Source organism: Mus musculus, chromosome 2 (assembly GCF_000001635.26).
Source record: "Mus musculus strain C57BL/6J chromosome 2, GRCm38.p6 C57BL/6J".
Lineage (NCBI taxonomy): Eukaryota > Metazoa > Chordata > Mammalia > Rodentia > Muridae > Mus > Mus musculus.
This window is the reverse complement of record NC_000068.7, coordinates 125,337,606-125,358,741: the sequence shown is the minus strand read 5'-3', so window position 1 is coordinate 125,358,741 and position 21,136 is coordinate 125,337,606. Positions and strand designations below refer to the sequence as shown.

The window sequence follows — 21,136 nt, the reverse complement described above, 5'->3', positions numbered from 1 at the left end:
GTAATTTAACACCTTTTTAAACTTACATTTTTAACTGTATTGTGGCTATTTCATGTGCCATATTTCCTCAATTTAGCCTCTATCCCTTTGAAACTTTCCATGCTTTATTAAAACCAACATAAGCAAAGCCTATTCTTCTATCTGTGAAAATAACTGTGCACTGTGTTGGATAAGTGAACATGATGAATGGCGTAATCTTTATAGGTTAAGAATCATGCTTTCGGATCACATTAGTGAGCATGCTGGTTCCTGAAGATTCATAACCCTTTGTCAGAGCAACCTTCTTTTGCCAACACTTCATTTTGCAACTAAGATTACTTTTCAAGTAAACGCCCTGGATTTTATCCGTCCTTACCAGTCCTCAAGTTAGAGTGCTTTGGATACACTAACTTTTTAGCCTAAACAAGTCTTTATCCATGTGACTTAGCTAATGGCATAAAGAAATTGAACTATTCACAGTTTTCTTATTTGTTATCAATAGCACTTAAGTAACCCTTACGCAACATTTTCAGGCTATCATATTAAATACCAAGTGGAAGAAGCCACTCTGTGCCATGACGTTGTTTCATAAGTATTTAGATGTAGTCTTCAAACATGAAATAATGAAATTAAACACATGCAATGGTAGACAGTAACATTTTACTATAATAACTTATATTAAAGATACAGATTGTGGCATATGACATAATTTAAAACATCATGGTGACCTTGAATGGCAACTTTACTTTAAAAACATTGAAAAAGTAATAGGTTAGGTTTGAATTCCAAAAGTTGCTTGGCAAGGCCCTGTGACTTAAACATTAAAACTGTCATAGTGGCAACTTGATAATGTATGGCTCCCCCTCTTAATTGTATCAGTGTATTTCAAGAAAGCATCAAAATATATTTATGAGTTATAAAGTGACTGTGTTAATTATCAAACTTACTAATACATGGCAGTAATGTTATTGGTGATTCAAAAATGACAGGATGTCCAAGCCATTGAATGAGGCATAATACTGAAATTCTTTTATGCTCCCTTGTTGCTTCTCACAGAAATCCTGGCTAGGGGTCCCTTCTGGTAAACAGGAGCTCATCCACATAGATGCTGAGGTACAAATGACTCTCAGGTTCAACACTTATCATCAGCTTCCAGTGTCAGTATAAGGCTTGCTAAGGGATGGTGGTCTGGCCTCGTGAAGAGGAGGGTAGACTAACTCTGCTGCATTGTAATGAATAAAATAAAACAAAACAACAAAGCTCACTGAAGTTCAGAGGGCTGTGATGATCATGAAGAGACAGAGTCTCTGGGAGAGTCTTCATTGGCTGGAGGCAGAGTCTGTAGAGCTCCACTTTCCAAAGTCCATTTAACTGGTGAACATGCAGCTGGTTATTTTAGGTCTTTCACCATGACGACAGGTTATGTCTATGCTATTGTTGTGTCATTACAGGTAGATATGATAGATATGATGTACAGGAGCTTACTGCTATTTCAGATAACATGCCTAGAGGCAACGTGAAGTCTACTGAGACCTCAATATAACTGTTTGCCACACATGCGTGGAAATCCATCTTTAAAGGGAAATTTTTTATAATTGAATCTGCAGAGATGCAAAGACTGGGGGGACAGGACATACTCATTGTGGGCTGGCTGAGTCAGTGCCAATGTGACAGCACAGAAGTCACCTATTAGTAAGCCCAATGAACAGAAGTATACCCAGAGAAACTCTGTTTTGTTTTGTTTTGTTTTGTTTTGTTTTTGTTTTGTTTTGTTTTGTTTTCAGAAGGGCCAATACCTTCCTATTTTTTTCAACTGCAGTTTAAAATTACTTTTCAGTTTGACAATATCCAGCCAGCACTGTAGGAAGATGCCCCACATTTTGTGAGCAATATCACAGTAGAATAGTTTATGATATTCATGTCTGGAAGAGAAGACTCCTCGATTGTGTTCTGGGTTCTCCCACTGGTCTGTGATCATAAACAAATCAGAGTCATCTGACTTTAACCAGACAACCCCCTTGGGCAAAGAACTCTGCAGTAACCTATGGGAGGAGGGGCTGCATTAGGGTGAGAAGAAAAGATCCCCTGGGAATAACCCTGTTAGTAGCAGCCAAAGGTATCACACTGGACCGGAAATGACTTACACAGACAGGAACTGGCAAGCCTCACACACTTGAAAACACATTTTTAAAAATCAGCCAAAATGTCTTTTTATTTCATGTAACTAGGTCTCTTTCAGACTGGTTTCAAGTCAGTATTACTCATAGCTTCGAGCACCGTCAGGTCACCTTGGTGATGGTCCCGTTAAGGAGGAGTGTTTATAATGTCCCAGACAACTAGTGTAAACTGAGATACTTATCTTGCCTAAGTGGATAAGCAAGACACACTACAAGTAACAGCAAAAAGAAATGTCGCAACTGTGTCATAGCACACACACTCTCACACACACACTCATACACTCACACGCACACACACTCACACATGCTCACACACACATCACATACATGCACACACACCACATACACACACATGCTCACACATGTACGCACACACTTACACATGCATATACATACCACATACACACACACACATACATGTACACACCCGCATGCACACACACCACATACATGCACACCCTGCTTATTTGGATAGATTTTTAAATGAGTACCCTGGGAAGCAATTATTAAGAACACATATGCTGTTTCCTAAGGAGGGACTTTGTTTCATGAGAACTAAAATCACCCTCTGGGCTCTATTACAGCTCTGTCTAAATATTTCAGCTCCCTTGTCATTACTGATTGTTTCCATTTTAACAAATAAACATGTTTTCTTCTCCCAATCACATCAGCAGCGTTAAGAATCCACCCACTGACTCGCATTCCCAGCCCACACAGATGCTAAGCATTTCATTTTTTTTTTCTTGTTAAGCTTTGTCCAAACTGTGGATACTGCTGAAGGGAATGTCTGATTTAATGGAGAGAGAATGTGTGTTTGCTTGGAACCTAGGACGCGGATCCTCTGTCTTTGGCTTAAGTGGGTGGGGTCACAGCTTTCCTGTGACCTCTGCTGCTCATTCTAAGTAACTGTAATGGGAAGAAGATAAAGTCATTGCCGGGTGCCACCCAAGTGGGTCTTCACTTTCACAAGCTAATTTTTAGAACCTACCTGGCATCACATGATCACATAACCAGTGGATAAAAATCAGAATTGTTGAAAAAAGCAAGATTTCCTTTCACATGAGAACTGTTTCTGGCTGGTCTCAGAGTCCTACTATTCCATGCCGCAGCCGGGCAGTTCCTCCTGCTTTTCTTATCACCACTAATTTTCCTGCTCTGGCTGTCAGCCTGTGGAAACTCCATGGGTGTTCTCTTCGGTTAATAGTCTTGGCTCAAATTTTGACCTAAATTAAGAAATCCAAGTAGCACTTGCATTTAAGCTGTCATGCCCTCTTCCTCAGCCCCTAATTCTAGAGATTGCTTATGTGCCAGCACACGGGCTCAGGATCCATGGGGCGGATGCTATCTAGGGGCAGAAAGACAGGCGTTTGTAGGTGGCAAGCTCTCTCTCTGTATGGTGGCTGTGGAGGCTACAGAAGTTCAATATGCATCTCGGACCTGTGTGGCAGATTTGTGCGCGTAGGCGAAGTCCTGCCACGGAGTCTGCTTGCCGCTCACCCTGACCCTTCAGGGGGGCCATGTCCAGAGGACCTGTGTGAGCCTTTGTGACAGAGGACCTGTGGGGTTAAGAAGGTTGCAGTGTCAGCCTGAATTTGAATTTCTTTGCTTTGCTTGGCTTCCACTTATTCTGAAAAATGAATTTTCTGTCTGGAGCAAACTTGTGGAGAAAAGGGAACATTTGTACAGAAAGAGACGTTCTTGGCAGACCTGTGCTGTTTCCCTCATGCTATTGAAGAGCGTTTCAGTGCTGTGCTTTTGTTTGCTTGTTTTCCTTATGGCTCAGTTTCCCCTCCACGTGCCCAAGTCTGCCATGGAAACAGTTAATTAGCAAGAGTTGTATGCCTGAGTCTGTGTGTGTGTGTGTGTGTGTGTGTGTGTGTGTGTGTGTGTGTGTGTGCGTGCACACGCATACGTGCATCCATACTCACGCTGACGCTGTTAACTCCGAAATGTGTTTGCACTGTATCACCCGCTCTCTTTCTCACCTGCGTCTTACTCACTGAAAACAGAAGCTAGCTAATATGCTCCATTGTATTGACAACGTGAGACTTGACTATGACCCTTGAATCACTGTTCTCAGGTCTCCCAAAGCTCACAACACACACCCTCTTGCAACTAGAATTTCTTTCACCTTGAAAACAGGGCAAAATTTAAAATATTTTCTTGGATTTTAATTTTATATTAAATCTTAGTAATAGTGACTAAAGGAGATTCCTCTATCAAAAGAAGTACTCATCTTAAATGCAAGATTAAGGGAAAAGGTAAAGGCATATGAAAATAGTGGTATCTTTGACCACTAGACAACTAGACAAAGGAGAAAAAAAGGAGATAATTAGGGGTTGAATATGGTCCAAGGACATGATATACATGTATGAAACTATAACCAGATCCATTTTATACAGTGAATATATGCTAATAAAGAGAAGACTGGAGAGGATTATATTGCAGATTAACTGTGAAATTATACTTAGTAAAAGAGATTTATGGATGTTTATCTGAGTCGCATCAACATTTAAGTCTTTAAAAGAAAGTTTAAAATAAAACTGAAATTACTAAACTAAGGATCTTAGTTACACATCCCTGTCCCAAGGGAAGTGTCTGTCGCCAGAGAAACCAAGTCCAGGCTAACCCTAGCTTTGCCTTTTACTGGCTGTGGGGTCTAATCTCTGCCTTCTCTGAACATTTAAAAATCCCAAGACAGAATTCTAGTCCTTTCTACTTAAAGTCTGTCTTAGTTCTATATCCATTACTTTTCTTTTTTCTTTTTGTTTTTTGTTTTGTTTTGTTTTGTTTTGGGGTTTTTTGTTTTGTTTTTTGAGACAGGGTTTCTCTGTGTAGCCCTAGCTGTCCTGGAACTCACTTTGTAGACCAGGCTGGCCTCGAACTCAGAAATCCGCCTGCCTCTGCCTCCCAAGTGCTGGGATTAAAGGCGTGCGCCACCACTGCCGGGCTTCCATTACTTTTCTTGTGGGGATGGAACACCCAATAGAAACAACTGAGGAGGAAGAGGATTTATTTTGACTTGTGACTTCAAGGGACATTCTGTCATAATGGGGAGGGACGACAGCTGAGCAGCCATACCTGTGGTGGTGGTTTGCAGGATGGCAGGTCTTCATTGACCAGGAAGCAGGTGTCATCCTCAAGCCTGGCTTGAGTGCTCACATCTGCTGCCTATGCCATGGTACCAAAGCCTTTTGACCTTCCCAAACAACACCACAGCCGGGGAGCCAGGGCTGCACACAGGAGCCCGTGTGGGGCACTTCACACTCAGGCCCTAGCCATTCTGGAGTATCTGGAGCAGCTCCTTCATTCCACCAACAATTATTTGCCAAATATTATGACAAATAAAAGAAGGAAATTAAAACAGAACTCCACAAAAGTTATGATTAGTGTATTACCTTCTGCGGTGTGGGACTACCATGCCTGTGGACATCTCTGTTGGTGCTATGGAGTCTTAGACAAGCCTAGAGAGGCTTGCTTTTATAAACACCTATGTGACATTAAGCTCAATTATCCCTACACTGGCCTTCTTTATTTCTGGGGATGTGATGGACTCTCTTGTCCAGTTACTTAAGGCTCCCAGTCATGAGTTCAAAGCTACGAGTCTATGTTGGTCTGCCCTATGACCTCTGTCAGTTCATGTAACTGTTGAGACCACATTAAAATTTACCTAAACAACTTGCTGTGATCATTAAAAATAATTCTTTCCTATGTGTTTTCATGTCATGATTATCAGTGACATCACAAAAGAATGTCACAAAACCTGTCATCATTGTATTTTGTTCTTGTTCCTAAGAATGGAGAATTTTGAAATTGCTTTTGATCTTTTACTAACTTGACCTAATCTTGAGTTTCTTAATTCTGATGAGAGTTCTCTCTAGGTTGACTTGAGTTTTACATGAAATATTCAAGACTACAGTATGCTGCGGACTCTTAGGAGGCCAGAGAGGAGTGACTGCTGTAGTGCCTTAAGCAACATATTCTGCGTGTGTTTGAGATGATAATACCTAAAATAAGAATCTTCTAAAAGTAAAACATAATGAAACAGAAATAATTTAAATTTAAGAATAAAAATACCTTATATCATTCCAAAGTTTTCTGATATGTCAACACATTTATTTGCATATGAAGATGTGATAAATGCATATTACCTATAAAGTTGTCTAAATAAATATATTACCAATAAAACATAACCATGAAGGGTTTTGGGTGACTCACTTTGTCAGGTGGAGAGGGGGTCACTCTTCTGAGATGTGGCTGGGTGCTCACATTAGACTTACAGAGGAGGATAGGCACAACCAACCACAAATGCAATGACCATGTCATTCTGCCTTTGGAAATTAAAAGGCAAAACTGTTCAGTAGGGAGCTTAGCATCTGTGTGGATACTAAGTTTTCTGTTACGCCATAGTGAGGATGAGTATTTGAATATTTCTAGGTCATTAAAAAGTCCCCCCCTCCCCTAAAGCTTTTGTGCCAAACATTTTCCTAAAGCACTGGTTACTTTTCAGATATCAATGAATGTGAGATCGGAGCACACAACTGTGGCAGACATGCTGTATGCACAAATACAGCCGGGAGCTTCAAGTGCAGCTGCAGTCCCGGCTGGATTGGAGACGGCATTAAGTGCACAGGTAAACTGGAAAAATAGCACAAGTTTTATTCATGAGCTACATGGATCAGAAACACGAAAGTATTCATTTTAGAAAGTAAAATATAATTTTTACGTTACTCAATGTAAATATCATGATGTTGATAATGATTTAAACTTTGTTCTTTAAGATCTGGATGAATGCTCTAATGGAACCCACATGTGCAGCCAACACGCGGACTGCAAGAACACCATGGGGTCATATCGCTGTCTCTGTAAGGATGGCTATACAGGGGATGGCTTCACCTGTACAGGTAGGCTTACTTTGGAAACAGCCATGTAACTCTTGTTGGAAAAGCACACTAACCCATATCAGACCAACAATTCTTCTTGAAGACTGGGGCATGCCGGTCAAGTAACAGAAAATATTACTTATCTGAATTTAGATTCCCGTGGAATCTAAAACCTTGGAGGCAAGTCACCAAGGAGAGAGACCTCAAAAGCCAACACACACACACACACACACACACACACACACACACACACATATATATATATTTATATATACATGTACATACATACATCTACTCATATACATTTGTATGCACATATGTCAATTCATATAATGGCATCACTATTCTAAAGCAGGTCATGTCACCTTTTATATGTGTTCTCCTTTGTGTATCCATACCTGTTTCTCACTGCTGCCTTGCCATCCCTAACCAACCCAAGGATAAGCTTGCTCTAGGAAGATACATAAGGCCAGCAATGTGGTGTTCTGTATGAGGAAACAATACAGGCTCTCACCACATCATTCCCATCACTGTATTAGCAGAACAACAGTTCAGAACTGCTCTGTAAGGCTTTCTCTCACTTTATGATATACTCACAAAATTATCTGTCTTCCTACTTCTAACTAAAAGTCACAGAATAAGCCTAAACTTGCAATGGGAACTTAAATATGTATGATTGCATGGCTATGCGACTGCATTGTGCACGTGCATATCCACAAAGACAGTACTTCTTGTGTCAAGGACATTGGCCATAAAGTAGTATGACTACGTCACCCATGCTTTTAAGTCACCCATGTGACTTGGATCATCGACCTAAATTAATTAAATGAATCAACAAGCACTAATTTCTCTCTGGCATTATGAAATTAATAATAAGCTGTCCTTATTCCCATGGAAAAAATATTTGAATTACACTCATTAGGCATCAGTGCTTCATATGCTCAGAATTTAATGTTTGTGACTTAGTGCTCCATTTCCTCTGTTACCTCTTTGAGCTGAGCGTGAAGCCTGAGATATGGGCACACTCTGTGACATGTTCTTTCAGGTCTCAAACATGTCCCCTCTGTGGGTGAAAAGATCTGTCTGAATAATGAGTTTGACTTAATATTCACATTGCAGCACTAGAAGCGATTTAGCATTCAGAGTTCTGAATCTGTACCCAAATACTGCTGCATATTCAATATTGGCCAAAAAGAAAACCAGTGGGTTTAAATTTATCAAACGGGGATTATGATGCAGTGCAGATGGACTTGGCAGTTAGAAAAATTACAGCACCTGGGGCATTGGAAATCGCTTGACTGCAAAAGCATAGCCTGTGTTTCTGTCTGCAGACCTCGACGAGTGCTCCGAGAACCTGAACCTCTGTGGCAATGGCCAGTGCCTCAACGCCCCTGGCGGGTACCGCTGTGAATGCGACATGGGCTTCGTGCCCAGTGCTGACGGGAAGGCCTGTGAAGGTAAGCATGGGGAAGCCGTGAGACTTGGTTGTTCACACATCACTGGATTTTTCCTACTTTAAACCTGAAGTGTGTCTTGTCTTCACATTTAAGCGTTGGTTAAGTTGGCAGAGCTGTATGATGGTATTGTCAACTACAGAGGATCTAGAAACACCTAGAGTCAAGCCTCCAGGCGTGCCTTGAGGGAGCATCTAAATTAGGTTAACTGAACTAGAGTCATCCTAACTCTGCATAGCACCTTATTATATGCTCAGCTCCTGGATTCGATAAAATAAGAGAAACCAAGCTGAACGTTAGCATTCACCATTGTCTGCTTCCCAACTGTGGACATAATACATAAAGCTGCCTCATGTTCCTGCTGCAGCCTGGCAGGGCTTTCCTGCCGGGAGCATGCATGATCTAAAAGAAACACTCTTGACTTTGCTACTGTTGGGGGAATTTTGTCACACCAGGACAAGGAACTAGTATAAGGTTACAATACCTTTAGGCAGACCACTCCTGTTTATGCAGAGAAAATCTGGGCCAAGTGATTTGCACTGTTACACCATAGGACAAAAGAGACAACAAGTGACCATGTATACTTCATCTAATGCAATTCGGTTACTCCTACTTCTGGAGGGCGGGGGATCTCAAAGGACAGATCCCCTGGTGCTCTGTTTGAGGGTTGTCTATAAATACAGAAGCACGGCTGTTAATTTCTGCCAGGCTTTGGTTTCTAGAAGTCAAGGATTCCAGATAATAGCCGCAGAGAGTTTGCTCCTTGTGTGGAGTAACGTCCTAAGTATATCTTAGAACATTCTCTAAATATCTCACACATGTAGACACAGAGCGGGATTTGCCATGTCCCTGGAGGAGAATTCCCTGGAATGGTTCCACTTGCTTTGGTCTCTCAGCTTCAAGTTCTGTCTTTCTGGGAAGTACTGGTCAGACAGGAAGCGTCCTGGGAACCCGGTGACTCAGGATGGATCCAGTTAGGAAACACCAGATTCTTCTCCTTACTCACACTTGTCAACTCTAAGTACACTGTCTTCATTGAAAGTAATTGGGGATTTCAGTGAGCTGAGATGATTTCAGGAGAGATAAACAAATGATGAGGGCTGACAGAAGTTGAGGCAAGGCCCCAATTTGTGCATTAGCCAATAGCAGTTCCTTATTAAATGGATATGAACTCAGACTCCTCTTCCGCTATGCCCTACATACTCATTTCTGTATTTTCCTCACTTATGGAGCCCTTGGGGGTCCTTTATCCTGTTCATGTTAGAAATGCAGCACTGACGCAAAACTTCTGAGGCCTTGCTCATGAGCCTAGTGCCTTGTTTGCTTCTGTACCCTAAACCCAGGGGAAACAGGTACTGTGTCACCTATGGTGACAGTCATGGGGCAAATGTTGCTTCTCTTAAAATTTACAGGAAGGTTTTGTTTGTTTGTTTGTTCTTAGTATAAACTATCACCGACAGAGTGGTCATGCCTAGTTAAAGCAGTCTCCAGTCTGAAAATAAAACGTGTCTATTCATCACACAAGCAGAACACTTCGCTCTGCGGTGTGTAGGTCTCTTGTGGACCTCAGCAGGCATGCATCGTAGAACTAGGACAGAAGATATTAGTGAACTTTAAAGCTGCTCCCAAAGGATCTAAAAATGTTAGTTCTCCACCAAAATTGGAGAATATACAGATAAGAGCAACACAAGAGTTTAGCCTATCTTGTTCTGTTTGGCTCCTGATTACAACAGTAAGGTAAACCTATATCAAATACCACAAAGAAGATTGATGGCCGCCTAGAAAATGTCCAGCCTATGGCTTAGCATGTGATGGGCCCCAGGAAACAGAGCCTGTCACTAGCAAGGCTTCTGTGTACAGACAAATCCCCTGAAAGTCTAAGAAGCTGCCTACGTTGATGTCAGGCATACTGAATTTTCTTAATGCTGATATCCATTGCCTAATTTTATTGGGTGGCTTATTCAGTAGAAATTTAATAAAATAAAATAAAATTGTCTCTTTTTGTAATCCTTCCCCAAGATATCGATGAGTGCTCCCTTCCAAACATCTGTGTCTTTGGAACTTGCCACAACCTCCCGGGCCTCTTCCGTTGCGAGTGTGAGATTGGCTATGAACTGGACCGAAGTGGTGGAAACTGCACAGGTAAGGTATCACGGATGTTAAGATGGGCTCCCAGGTATCCCTAGGGATGCTGTTGCTTGGGCATCACCAGGATCACACAAGCTACAGAGGAAAGCAAAGGAAGAGTAAGGCATTAAGAGTCAAGGGTTCATTTCTCAGGCCTGGAACTGAGGAGAGGTGAGTATACAAAGGCAGGGGACATGTCTGTGTGTTTGGGCTTGAGCTTGTCGCTCCAGAGAGAAGTTTCTGGGGTGCTCTAGCTGTATGGCTTCCTTCCATTTCCTTCTCTGCTTAAATACATCCTCAGAACCTCCTTTCAAAGGCCCTGCCCTGGAACCTCCAGTTTGCTCCTTGTACCCTTCCGATGCAGTACCCACACCTTTCCATCCATGCTCAGGTTCTGACCTGAGTATCAGAGTGCTTGATACATAGGGGCTGCCCGTGCATTTATTTTGTGTGTGGCAGTGGTTGGGGGTACAAGTAGATGTTAGGTGTCTGTGCTAATGTATGTAGAGGCCAAGAGTCAAGTTTCTAGTGTCTTCCTCTGCTGCTGTTCACTTCATTTGCTGAGACTCGGTGTTTCCTTGAACCTGGAGCTCACTGATTGGCTGGGTTGGCTGGCAAGAGTTCTGAGATCTTCCTGTTTCTCCTTCCTCCTACTCCTAGGATTATATGGGTGCAGAAGATCTCAAGTTGTGCCCTCATGTTTGCAAATATTTTGCCCCACTGACCCATCTTCTTAGTTCCATTTAATACAGGAGTCTATTTTTTGTAGCGAAAAGGACTCCCAGGGAACACAAGAAAAAAAATTAGAAAAATTATAGCTCCCAGCAGACTGCCACATAGCTCTCTTTGGCACCAAGAAAAGGCTGACAGTCATGGCAAGTTTCTCTCTTAGACCACCCTCCTACTCAAGATACAGAGAAAGTAGGTCTCATCCTGGAGGATATCGGCATTTTCAGACCATAGGGAACACCCCAGGACAAGCATCCCAATTCCCTAGGCTGGCTACTCCAAAGCCATTTATCTAGTTTGGGGTATTTCTTAAGCATTAAAAATAGAGTAGAGGGTTGTACAGGGTTAGAATTTGTCAAAAAATCCATGTCCTAAACCTCTGGAATGTTGTACATCGTTTTGGAATGGATGCCAAAAGAGAAATAACTGTTGAGCCCAGCATCTGGGCAGGGAGGGACTCTTTATGAGCTTGAAGAAACACTAAGCCTCCCACATGTGTGTGCAGAAAAGACAGCAGAGACCATCTGCTCCCAAGTGTTCTGTGGGGCATCTTACTCTAATTTGACAAAATAGCATGCCACACATATTAAATTGTTCTTATAAACCTATATCTGAAATTTTGGTTGACCAAGGTCAAAACAATGTTTTGCCATTAGTTACCTGGCCTGGAATATCTTTCTTAGCTTCAAAGTTACATTTTATTCTGATGACAAATTCAAAGGGTAAACGTGTTCAGGGGTGGGGGTTGGAGCAAAGGCTATATGACACAGTTCCCTGCTGGGGAGGTGCCTTTCAGAGGTGGAAGGTTGCATCACTAGGCATAATGGAGGAATTGATTAGTTCTTGTTAGGAACCCTGAACTAGCTGCTACTGCCATTGGTGATGTCATTCCACGCGGGATGCTGGGTAATTCTGCCCATTTTTTTTTTTTTGGCTGTAGATGTTAATGAGTGTCTGGATCCCACCACCTGCATCAGTGGAAACTGTGTCAACACTCCCGGTAGTTACACATGCGATTGTCCTCCGGATTTTGAGCTGAATCCAACTCGTGTCGGCTGTGTCGGTAAGATCCTTCAAAGTTTCGCCAGACACCTACTGTTTGTTATTTTAAAACCATCACTGAATATTCCATTTCTTATGCTTTCAAAAGTAATAGCATAAAAATGTAAATATTTCTCAGACACATTGTATGCTTTGAGCTTTCTTTTCTGAAGGAAAATGATCAATATATATTCTTAGACACTTTCAGCTTCTTAAGTACATTTAAATTAAGATTTAAAAAAAATACTTTGAGAAACAAGTTTGACTCTTAGCCCCTCTTATCCCTCTAACAGGAAGAATTTGCCTGACACTTTTTTATTTGTGTATGATAGATACTCGCTCTGGAAACTGCTATCTGGATATCCGACCCCGGGGAGACAATGGAGATACAGCCTGCAGCAATGAAATTGGAGTTGGTGTCTCTAAGGCTTCCTGCTGTTGTTCACTGGGTAAAGCTTGGGGAACCCCATGTGAGCTGTGTCCTTCTGTGAACACATGTAAGTAGACATCCTCCATCTTACTACTACTACAACTACTACTACATATATCTACTGCTCTGTTTCAGTCCAGTTCTCTCTAGATCCATAAAGGTGAAGCCACTACTGTCTTCATGTGTAGGATAGGAAAGGCAGATTAATCCTGTCAGTCCAGTATGTGTGAGTCCAAAAGGTTCTCTGACTTGCCCTGAAAGTTTATGTACATCAGGAAGTGTCTTCTGTCCTAGTAAGAAGTTAGAATACTTCACTATTTCCAGGGCAAGGTTTTCAAGTGTATGTGAATGGGATTTCCAGAATTCAACTTGAAGGATGTAAAGAACACACCTCCTTTAAAAAAGGGCTTTTGTCTTGTACACTTTGATTTAAGCCAGGAGTGGCCAGTCTGGCCGAAGTCAGTGCCTGCTGCTTATAGGGTATATTGGGATGAACGTTGGTTCGTTTCTTGGAGGATGGTCATTTATTTACTTCTCGAAATATTTGTCAAATAAGTTGAGAGTAGAAAGCCAGCGTTCTGCCCTCTAAGAATGCACAGCCATTAGGTAGAATGGAGCACAGACAAAAGAACTCTAACTCAGCACAGGCCTCACCACAGAGGAAGAAGAGGAGGCTTGGAGTCACATTTGACAGAAAATGGATCAAGGATCCATCGACACTAGGTTCAAGTTGGGACTCTTTGAGTGGTGGTTGTGTGATCTTGGCCAGACGAGTGTCTTAGAATATTTCACCCAGCACAGCCTGGCTGGCACAAGCTTCTCTTTCCTCTTCAGAGAGAGAGAGGGTTTAGTTACAGGTAAAGGTGGGGGCTGACCACTTTGCGAACTTTTGAGCTATGCATTGAAGAAGAACATGATGTAAGTAAGAAGACACCCGAGGGAGGAGCAAAATAGAAGTAAGGAAGAAGACACCCAGTGCCATTGATATCAAGAGGGCAAACCCAGATTAGGATTTGGAAATATGGAATTCAGCTTTATAGAATAATAATGATTAGCAAGAAGTCATCATTTCAAACTAGAATGGGAATTTGAACATATCTGAATCCACGTGCTTTTATAAAGCCAGGGCAAGGGCCAGGCACAGCAAGGCTTTGATAATCATGAAAGAACAAGTCTCATGCTCTTCAGGATGATATTATGGGTGGGTCACTTCATTTGCATTCTGAGGCATAACACTGGAAGAAATTATTATGTAAATCCTTATTGCTTGATGGAGAAGTTATAAGATGCTGGAAAAAAATTAGACTTGGAGGGAAATCAAGATATTAGCATCACATGTGTGACACAGAGGAGTAAAAAATATCTAAACATTAAGAATAGCAGAAGGTTGAAAACAAGAGCAAAGAATCTCCTGCACTCTTTGGAAAGAGCTTTAGAGACACGCTGATGGTCATTATTAGGGCAGATGGGGACACCCAGGAAAGAATACTAAATACAACTAAAATGGAGTGAAGTTGGCAGGAAACAAAAATGGAGAAGAATTATTTCTTAATAGGCAGTGATAGATAATAGAGAATAAAATATTTTACAAGAATACACGACCAGAATAGCTGTGGGTTTCTGAGATCAGTGCAGTGGCCTTATGTTTGGGGAATGGCCCATGCATGCTAAGATAGATAGATGTTTGATTGCTTTAAATGGGTAAATAAGAGCTGAAGATTCTGGAAAGTTAACACTTTCAGTCATATGTGTCAGCATTTCTTCTGAAGATATTATTTTAGAAGTTCTAGATTCAAAGGAACTCACGTGGAACTTCTTGTTTCAATAGCTGAGTATAAAATTCTTTGCCCTGGAGGAGAAGGTTTTCGTCCAAATCCCATCACCGTTATATTGGAAGGTAAGGGCTTCTCCTTTGTCTTAACACGAACACCTTTTGGATGCCCTCAGTTTCATTCAAGTCCTGAAGGCATGCGTTGTTTTCATTCTTACAGACATCGATGAGTGCCAGGAGCTTCCAGGGCTGTGCCAAGGGGGGAAGTGCATCAATACCTTTGGCAGCTTCCAGTGTCGCTGTCCAACTGGTTACTACCTGAATGAAGACACTCGAGTGTGTGATGGTAAGAGATTGCACGCAAGATATGTTACCTCAAATACTGAGGTCTGAGCAGCTCCCCTGCCCCCCCAGTTACCAACTGAGCTCAACAACATGGCTTCATAGGCCAAACAAGCTAAACCATGTTCTTCAAAAAAATCCGTGTTCACTGGACTAGCATGCATCCTCTCTCTGTGTCCAGGGTAGTTCTAGGTGTTTCCTCTTGTCCTTAGCCGCTTGTCACCTGTACAAGTGTGTTCAGATGAGCATCTCTTAGAGCCTCCCTTTGTCTTTATGATATAGCCAATGGCCTCATTTGCCTTTCTTAAAGATGGAGAATTTTGGACCATTTTTCAATTTGAGGACAATTAGCCCAAGGACTGTGGTAGGGGATAGGGAGTGAGGAGACTCCATCTACATCCAGGATTCGAAGGACCAGTTAGGGAAGAGACCTCTTCCATAAGAATTATTTGAACATTATGGTGTATAAGACTTAGCGCTCAGACTCATGGTTAACAAATATTCCTGTGATCTGTCTTGTTGCCGGTTGCTGCTGGCTGCAGTCTAGATTATATCTATGAACATATGAACTATGTCATTATCTTTCTGAGGTATATTTGACAGCTATGATTTTACCCCATTTCCATCTCTCAGTGTTTTGGGGAACACTGAGGACTTTTTTTAAGCGTTCATATCAGAAGGCATGAGCTGCTTTGAAAACCTTCTTGAAATTTAACCTAGAGAAGAGATGTCCACAGGCTGAGGACCTGCTGTTCATATCTGGGTTTTAGGTCCTCTGGGTAGAAGCTTTGCTTCTTGCTGTCAACATTAGCACTAACACAGAATGTCCTCCTGTTCCAGAACACTGTTTCCATGGTCGTGTAACACTTTCTCCTTTGGATTATAGATGTGAACGAATGTGAGACTCCTGGAATCTGTGGTCCGGGGACCTGTTACAACACCGTTGGCAACTATACCTGCATTTGTCCTCCAGACTACATGCAAGTGAACGGGGGAAATAATTGCATGGGTGAGTCCGAGTGTCCCTCAAGCATGTGGGCGTGGCTCTCGCCTGCAAAGGCCAGTCAAACAACTGGTGTTTGCTGTTCTGCAGAGTGATTGCCTCCTTTGAACTGTTGTAGTGAGATACAGCCCGCCTCCAACATGCTCATGTAACCTGTAGATTTGGCATTTTTATCGCTGCGTGTGTGGCACGGGGCAGTTGAGGGTGTTCTTTAAAATGTGAGGTTGGAAGATGCCAGTTTAATAGTACTTCTTTCGTTTGACTTATAGGTGTGTCTTTTTACAATTATATTACAGCACTGACCTACAGCATTAAAATATCCTGAATCAGAAATAAGAGACTCCCTGCCAAATAGCAGTGGAGGATTGTTACGAGGAGAGCGGGTGGAGGGCCGTGTAAAGTTTGCTAATGCTGCACTTCGTAATGACCTCATCCTGTGGCACAGAACGGCGGGAGTCCTTTTCTCCAAGTGCCTCGCTTGTATGGCACTTATAGCGGCATGGGTAGCTGAGAAGTTGGGTGCACGACAGTTTTCTACTCTTATCATAGCTGGATTACCCTTGCCTTTTGAGTCTCCTATTGTGCTCTGCTGGGCTGTGGAGATCCCATGGGATCACCAGGTCCTTTGCTCTCCTCTCTTCTAGACATGAGAAGAAGTCTATGCTACAGAAACTATTACGCTGACAACCAGACCTGCGATGGAGAACTCCTGTTCAACATGACCAAGAAGATGTGCTGTTGCTCCTACAACATCGGCAGAGCCTGGAACAAACCCTGTGAACAGTGCCCCATCCCAAGCACAGGTGACAGTTCGCTTCCTGCCTACCATGGTAGATCTATCAGCTAGAAAAAATTGCTAGAGAAAAATGAGTCCTAATAAAAAGAGAAAAGGTGTGTTCTTTAGTTTCAGAGAGAAAACTTGACCTACCAAGGTGAGCATTTACCTTTCAGTTGCCTTTGGTCCTTCCTGCTGGAAAACCAAGTGACAAGAGTAGTATATTTCCTAATTTATATCCAAAGTTGTAACCAGACCAGTAAATTCAACATGTCACAAAAGAATAAACATTGCTAGCATTACTTCAGAGTTCCCACCACATAATTAAAACACTGGAAACATCAGAGAAGTGAATATGATAAATAGATGAACTTTTTTAAAAAAAATTTAAATCTAGTCTTGGGCCAGGGAGAAGGCTCTGTGTTCAAAATCGTTTGCCACGCAGCTGCAAAGATCTGAGTGGGCAAGTTGGATCCACATGAAAGTCAGACACAGCCACCAGGGTGGAGGACAGGGAAACCTGGCTCTCCCTCGTTGTCAGCTGGAAGGCCATTTTCCTTCAGTGTCTGTGTTACAGGCAATGTTACATCTGCAGTGTTTTCTAATGGATACATTTTAATAAATGTTTTAGTCAGTTTTTTCCTCTGTGGGTGCATTCTCGCTCATTCCTGACCCTTATGCCGTCTTTGTTTAACTCTTGCAGATGAGTTTGCTACCCTCTGTGGGAGCCAGAGGCCCGGCTTCGTGATTGACATTTATACGGGTTTACCCGTGGGTGAGTTGGAGCCTGTGTCCTCGTGAGCATGGTTAGGGGGAGTCCTCTGCTTCTGCATCTGTGTTAAAAGTGGGGTGCACACACACCATGGTTTTCCTTGGTTTGCTTTTTCCTTTTCTGAGAAGGAAAGAATGCTAATGAGGCCTCAAGCTGTTTTCAAGTAGTGAGTCTTCATTTGAAACAGTGTGAAGCCCTTTGTAGCACCACCCAACGGACAGATAGATGTCTTTACTGCTCATGACTAAGGGGTCTGGGAAGCTTTTCAAGAAGTAACCATCAAGCTTAGAGAATCCGGCCCTAGGTGTCCACAAAGGGAGGCCAGGGCCAGCTGACATTGCATTTGATGTTAATTACCTGATTTTTAAGTGTAACATGACTTTTCAGTTCTTTTATGAAGATTGGTTAACCAAAGCCCCCTTGCTTATTAACTCTATCTCTCTTGGCCTCTCTTTGGGTCCCTTGCTTAGAGAATTTCATGGCTATAAAAGCCTTTTCAGTATGAGGTCTCATGTGGAGCTTAAGCCGACCCTGTGGTGGGGTAGTAGCTTGTACTAGATTCAGAAGTGCCATGGATTGAGGAGCGTTGCACAAAAGTTAGCCAGCATAGACAGTGCCCTTGTGGTTTAGAAGCAAATACCACCAAAGTCCGTGGAAGCTGATGCGGTCTCAAAGTATCCTCCTTGTGGTGTGATTTATAGCCATCCTTAGATGCCCCCTAAGCCTCTGAGACTGTGTCTGGTAGCAGACACCACGGCTTGCTTTGTCTTGCTTTATTCCTAGTAAGTAAAACTGAAATCCACATCAGCCTTTCCAGTGACCTTGTTTAAGAAAACAAGGGCCTGGTCCAGCAATCAGCAGGCTTTCTTAGTGCCAAATCCATACGGCTCCACAGGCCAGTCAACATCCAAAGAAACTTCATGGTCTGGAAAGAAAAACTGCTAAATGACATTGGCATGGAACACCTGGCCTTTGCTGCTCTGTTTTTCTCCTTCCCAAACATCTTTTAATCTGTCTAGAATCTGTGATTGGGAGTTAAGTGGCCTCTAATGGTAATGGGTCTCCATGGGCAGTCCAGGCATGTAACCCAGCGAGACCTGGCCCCCACAGTTGGCAATCAGCAAAGACTTGAAATGGCATTAGCGCCATCCACCAGCAGACCTGGGAAGACCTCCAGCCTCCCCGTCCAACTTCCTTGCTTTCCAGTGGAGGAGACAGAGGCCCAGAAAAGGGAAGGGACTCACCCAAGGCCACCTAGCTAATCAGTACCAGAGCTGGAACCAGAACCCAGTCCTGACTCACAGTTTTCTTGGCTTCTAGTTCTGGGCAACTAGAAACATGGTATTCACCAATGTACTTAGTGTTACCAAATTCTGTCATGACAAAATAAAGGCTTATTCTATTTGAGCTTATAGCCTTCCTCTGAAAAGTCTTAGAACTGTTGGCATCTAGAGCCCATTCCTGTGTGACTAAAACCATATAGCATGTTTATTAATCTCACCCTAAAATATGAACGTCTCCAAGTGGAAATCAAATCAAGACAGGAAAAGAAAAAGAAAACATTTAATAATATCCCTTTGTCATGTTGTCCTAGAAGTGACTGGGGATTTGACTCAGTCTGTTTTTGCTAAGCTGGGTAATAACACATCATTTCTATTTAGAACTAACAAATGTGTGTGGCCCTGTTTCATGCTTTACTCTATACTAAAAGAGTGATTCTAAATTGATTTTCGTTTGCAGATAAAATGTAATTGTGATTTACCTCACATGGCTATTTAACATTAGTGCCAAAAGTCAAAATTACCTGTATTCAAAATAGTGATGTTATGAAAGTATACCCTTAGAGATTTTTTAATTGTTTTTTTTTTTTTAGGTTAACATGTAAAGCCATGGGCTTTATCATAACATTTCCCATACACAAGTACAATGGTGCCTCTTGCCCTTTCCCCTCCCCTACACCCCACCCCCGCTGCCCCTTGGCTAGTTCCCTTCCTCCTCCAGTCAGCCTCACTCCTGCTTTCTTACCTCCCTCCTCCCTTGAGCTCCTTCTCTCCTGTGATCCCCTTTCCAGTTTCACCGCCTGTATCTCCCTTGCAGAAACTAAGCTGTGTTTTCCATTAAGGTGATCAGTTTGCTTTCAAACAAAATCAAACTCTTGGAAATGGGCCTTGGACAGACAGGTTGTTGTTTCAGGGTGTGCTCTTCTGCAGTTTCTGCTGATCTTATAAACCCTACCTTAGCCCAGAGCTACATCATAGGCAAGAAAATATCCTGCAGAGCCTCCTGATTGTAAGGAAACAAGTGCTTCTGTAGAAAGGCAGAAGCCTCAGGGCTAGACACTCGTGAGTGTAGCCCATACTGTACATGTCTGCCCAATGGACATGGTCTGGCAAGCAAGTAGAGGGGCCATCCAAGAGAAGCAGGCAAGCCCAACCCTCTGGCCCTAGGAAACAGTCTATTACAACAGCCTTCCTCTGAGCAGACCATATTTTCAGTCAGCTCGTATTCATCTGGTGTATATGTTGTTCTGTAGATTCAAAAGTGGTCCCTACCTTACTAATTGGATGTTTCGCAATAAAACTCAACCCAAAAGATATGGACTCCACATAGACACATGAGTGCCCATCTTTCTAATCCTGTCTCAGCCTGCATGGGATCATGGACCACACTGCCGCTCACAAGGGGCTTCTCTGTCTTTAGATATTGATGAATGCCGGGAGATCCCTGGGGTCTGTGAAAATGGAGTGTGCATCAACATGGTTGGCAGCTTCCGGTGTGAGTGTCCCGTGGGATTCTTCTATAACGACAAGTTACTGGTTTGTGAAGGTAAGTGTGACTGTACCCCAGCTACAAATGAAGCAACTCGCAAGCTGCTTAACACCCTTGACACATTCTCCCACAATTCTACAACACTGGAACCCCAGCTCAAGAGTCAGAACAGAAAAATACACTGTGGGAAAGCCTACTGGAGTTGACAAAAAAATATCATTTTAAAAATTAACTGATTAAGAGAAGCACGTGGTAGAGACCCACATGAGTTTTCTCTTTTTTCCTTTTCATGGATTCCCAGTGGGAAAGCCACACTGTTCATTCTAGAACGTCTTCCCCAACACAAGATATATATCAGATTCCCAGCTGATAGGGAAGACCTTTGAGGTTCTGGGTGTATCAAATAGAGTGCTTTTGCTTCATCCTCTCCTAAACAAACACAAGAGGACAGTCATTTTTAACTAAATGTCAAAGTCGGTGTTCTCTTCCAGAGACTCTGCTTCTCCCCAATGGAAACAATGGTAAAACCAATATTCCAAATGCACGAGAGAATTCTAAATGGCAAGAACCAACCGATTTGATATGGGAAACATTGGCTTGCATACACATGGACTTCCAATGGCCTCCCGTTGCCGTGTGTGCAGCCTGTGAGGCCCAGTGTTTGCTGTGACACTCCACACTTTTCCCGTATGGGGAAGATAGCATCCTTTTACATTTTAGTGGAAGAGGCATTGCTGCAAACTAAATACGGCATGTTCTCTAGAACAACTGGAGTCAGTTTCTGCTTACTGCTTGAGTGGTGGGCCTCTAGCCAAATTTTACACATTATAGAAAGGGCTGTCACCCCCCTTGGAGCATGGGTTATGGCACACATGTCAATATTT

General features: G+C 42.5%; 1 protein-coding gene across 4 annotated transcripts in view; it reads left to right on the top strand.

Moving 5' to 3' along the window:
• Nucleotides 1-21,136, top strand: part of Fbn1 (fibrillin 1) — a 205,892-nt gene that overhangs the window by 147,744 nt on the left and 37,012 nt on the right. For all 4 annotated transcript variants that reach the window (XR_866221.3, XM_006498747.1, NM_007993.2 and 1 more), the window contains exons 33-44: nt 6,667-6,789; nt 6,938-7,060; nt 8,371-8,496; nt 10,513-10,635; nt 12,290-12,412; nt 12,723-12,887; nt 14,649-14,717; nt 14,812-14,937; nt 15,820-15,942; nt 16,581-16,739; nt 17,415-17,486; nt 20,184-20,309. Coding sequence is in view for 3 of the 4 variants with exons in the window: in XM_006498747.1 (XP_006498810.1) it covers nt 6,667-6,789; nt 6,938-7,060; nt 8,371-8,496; nt 10,513-10,635; nt 12,290-12,412; nt 12,723-12,887; nt 14,649-14,717; nt 14,812-14,937; nt 15,820-15,942; nt 16,581-16,739; nt 17,415-17,486; nt 20,184-20,309 (1,458 nt within the window). In the remaining variant the exon portion in view is untranslated. The remainder of the gene's footprint in view (nt 1-6,666; nt 6,790-6,937; nt 7,061-8,370; nt 8,497-10,512; nt 10,636-12,289; nt 12,413-12,722; nt 12,888-14,648; nt 14,718-14,811; nt 14,938-15,819; nt 15,943-16,580; nt 16,740-17,414; nt 17,487-20,183; nt 20,310-21,136) is intronic.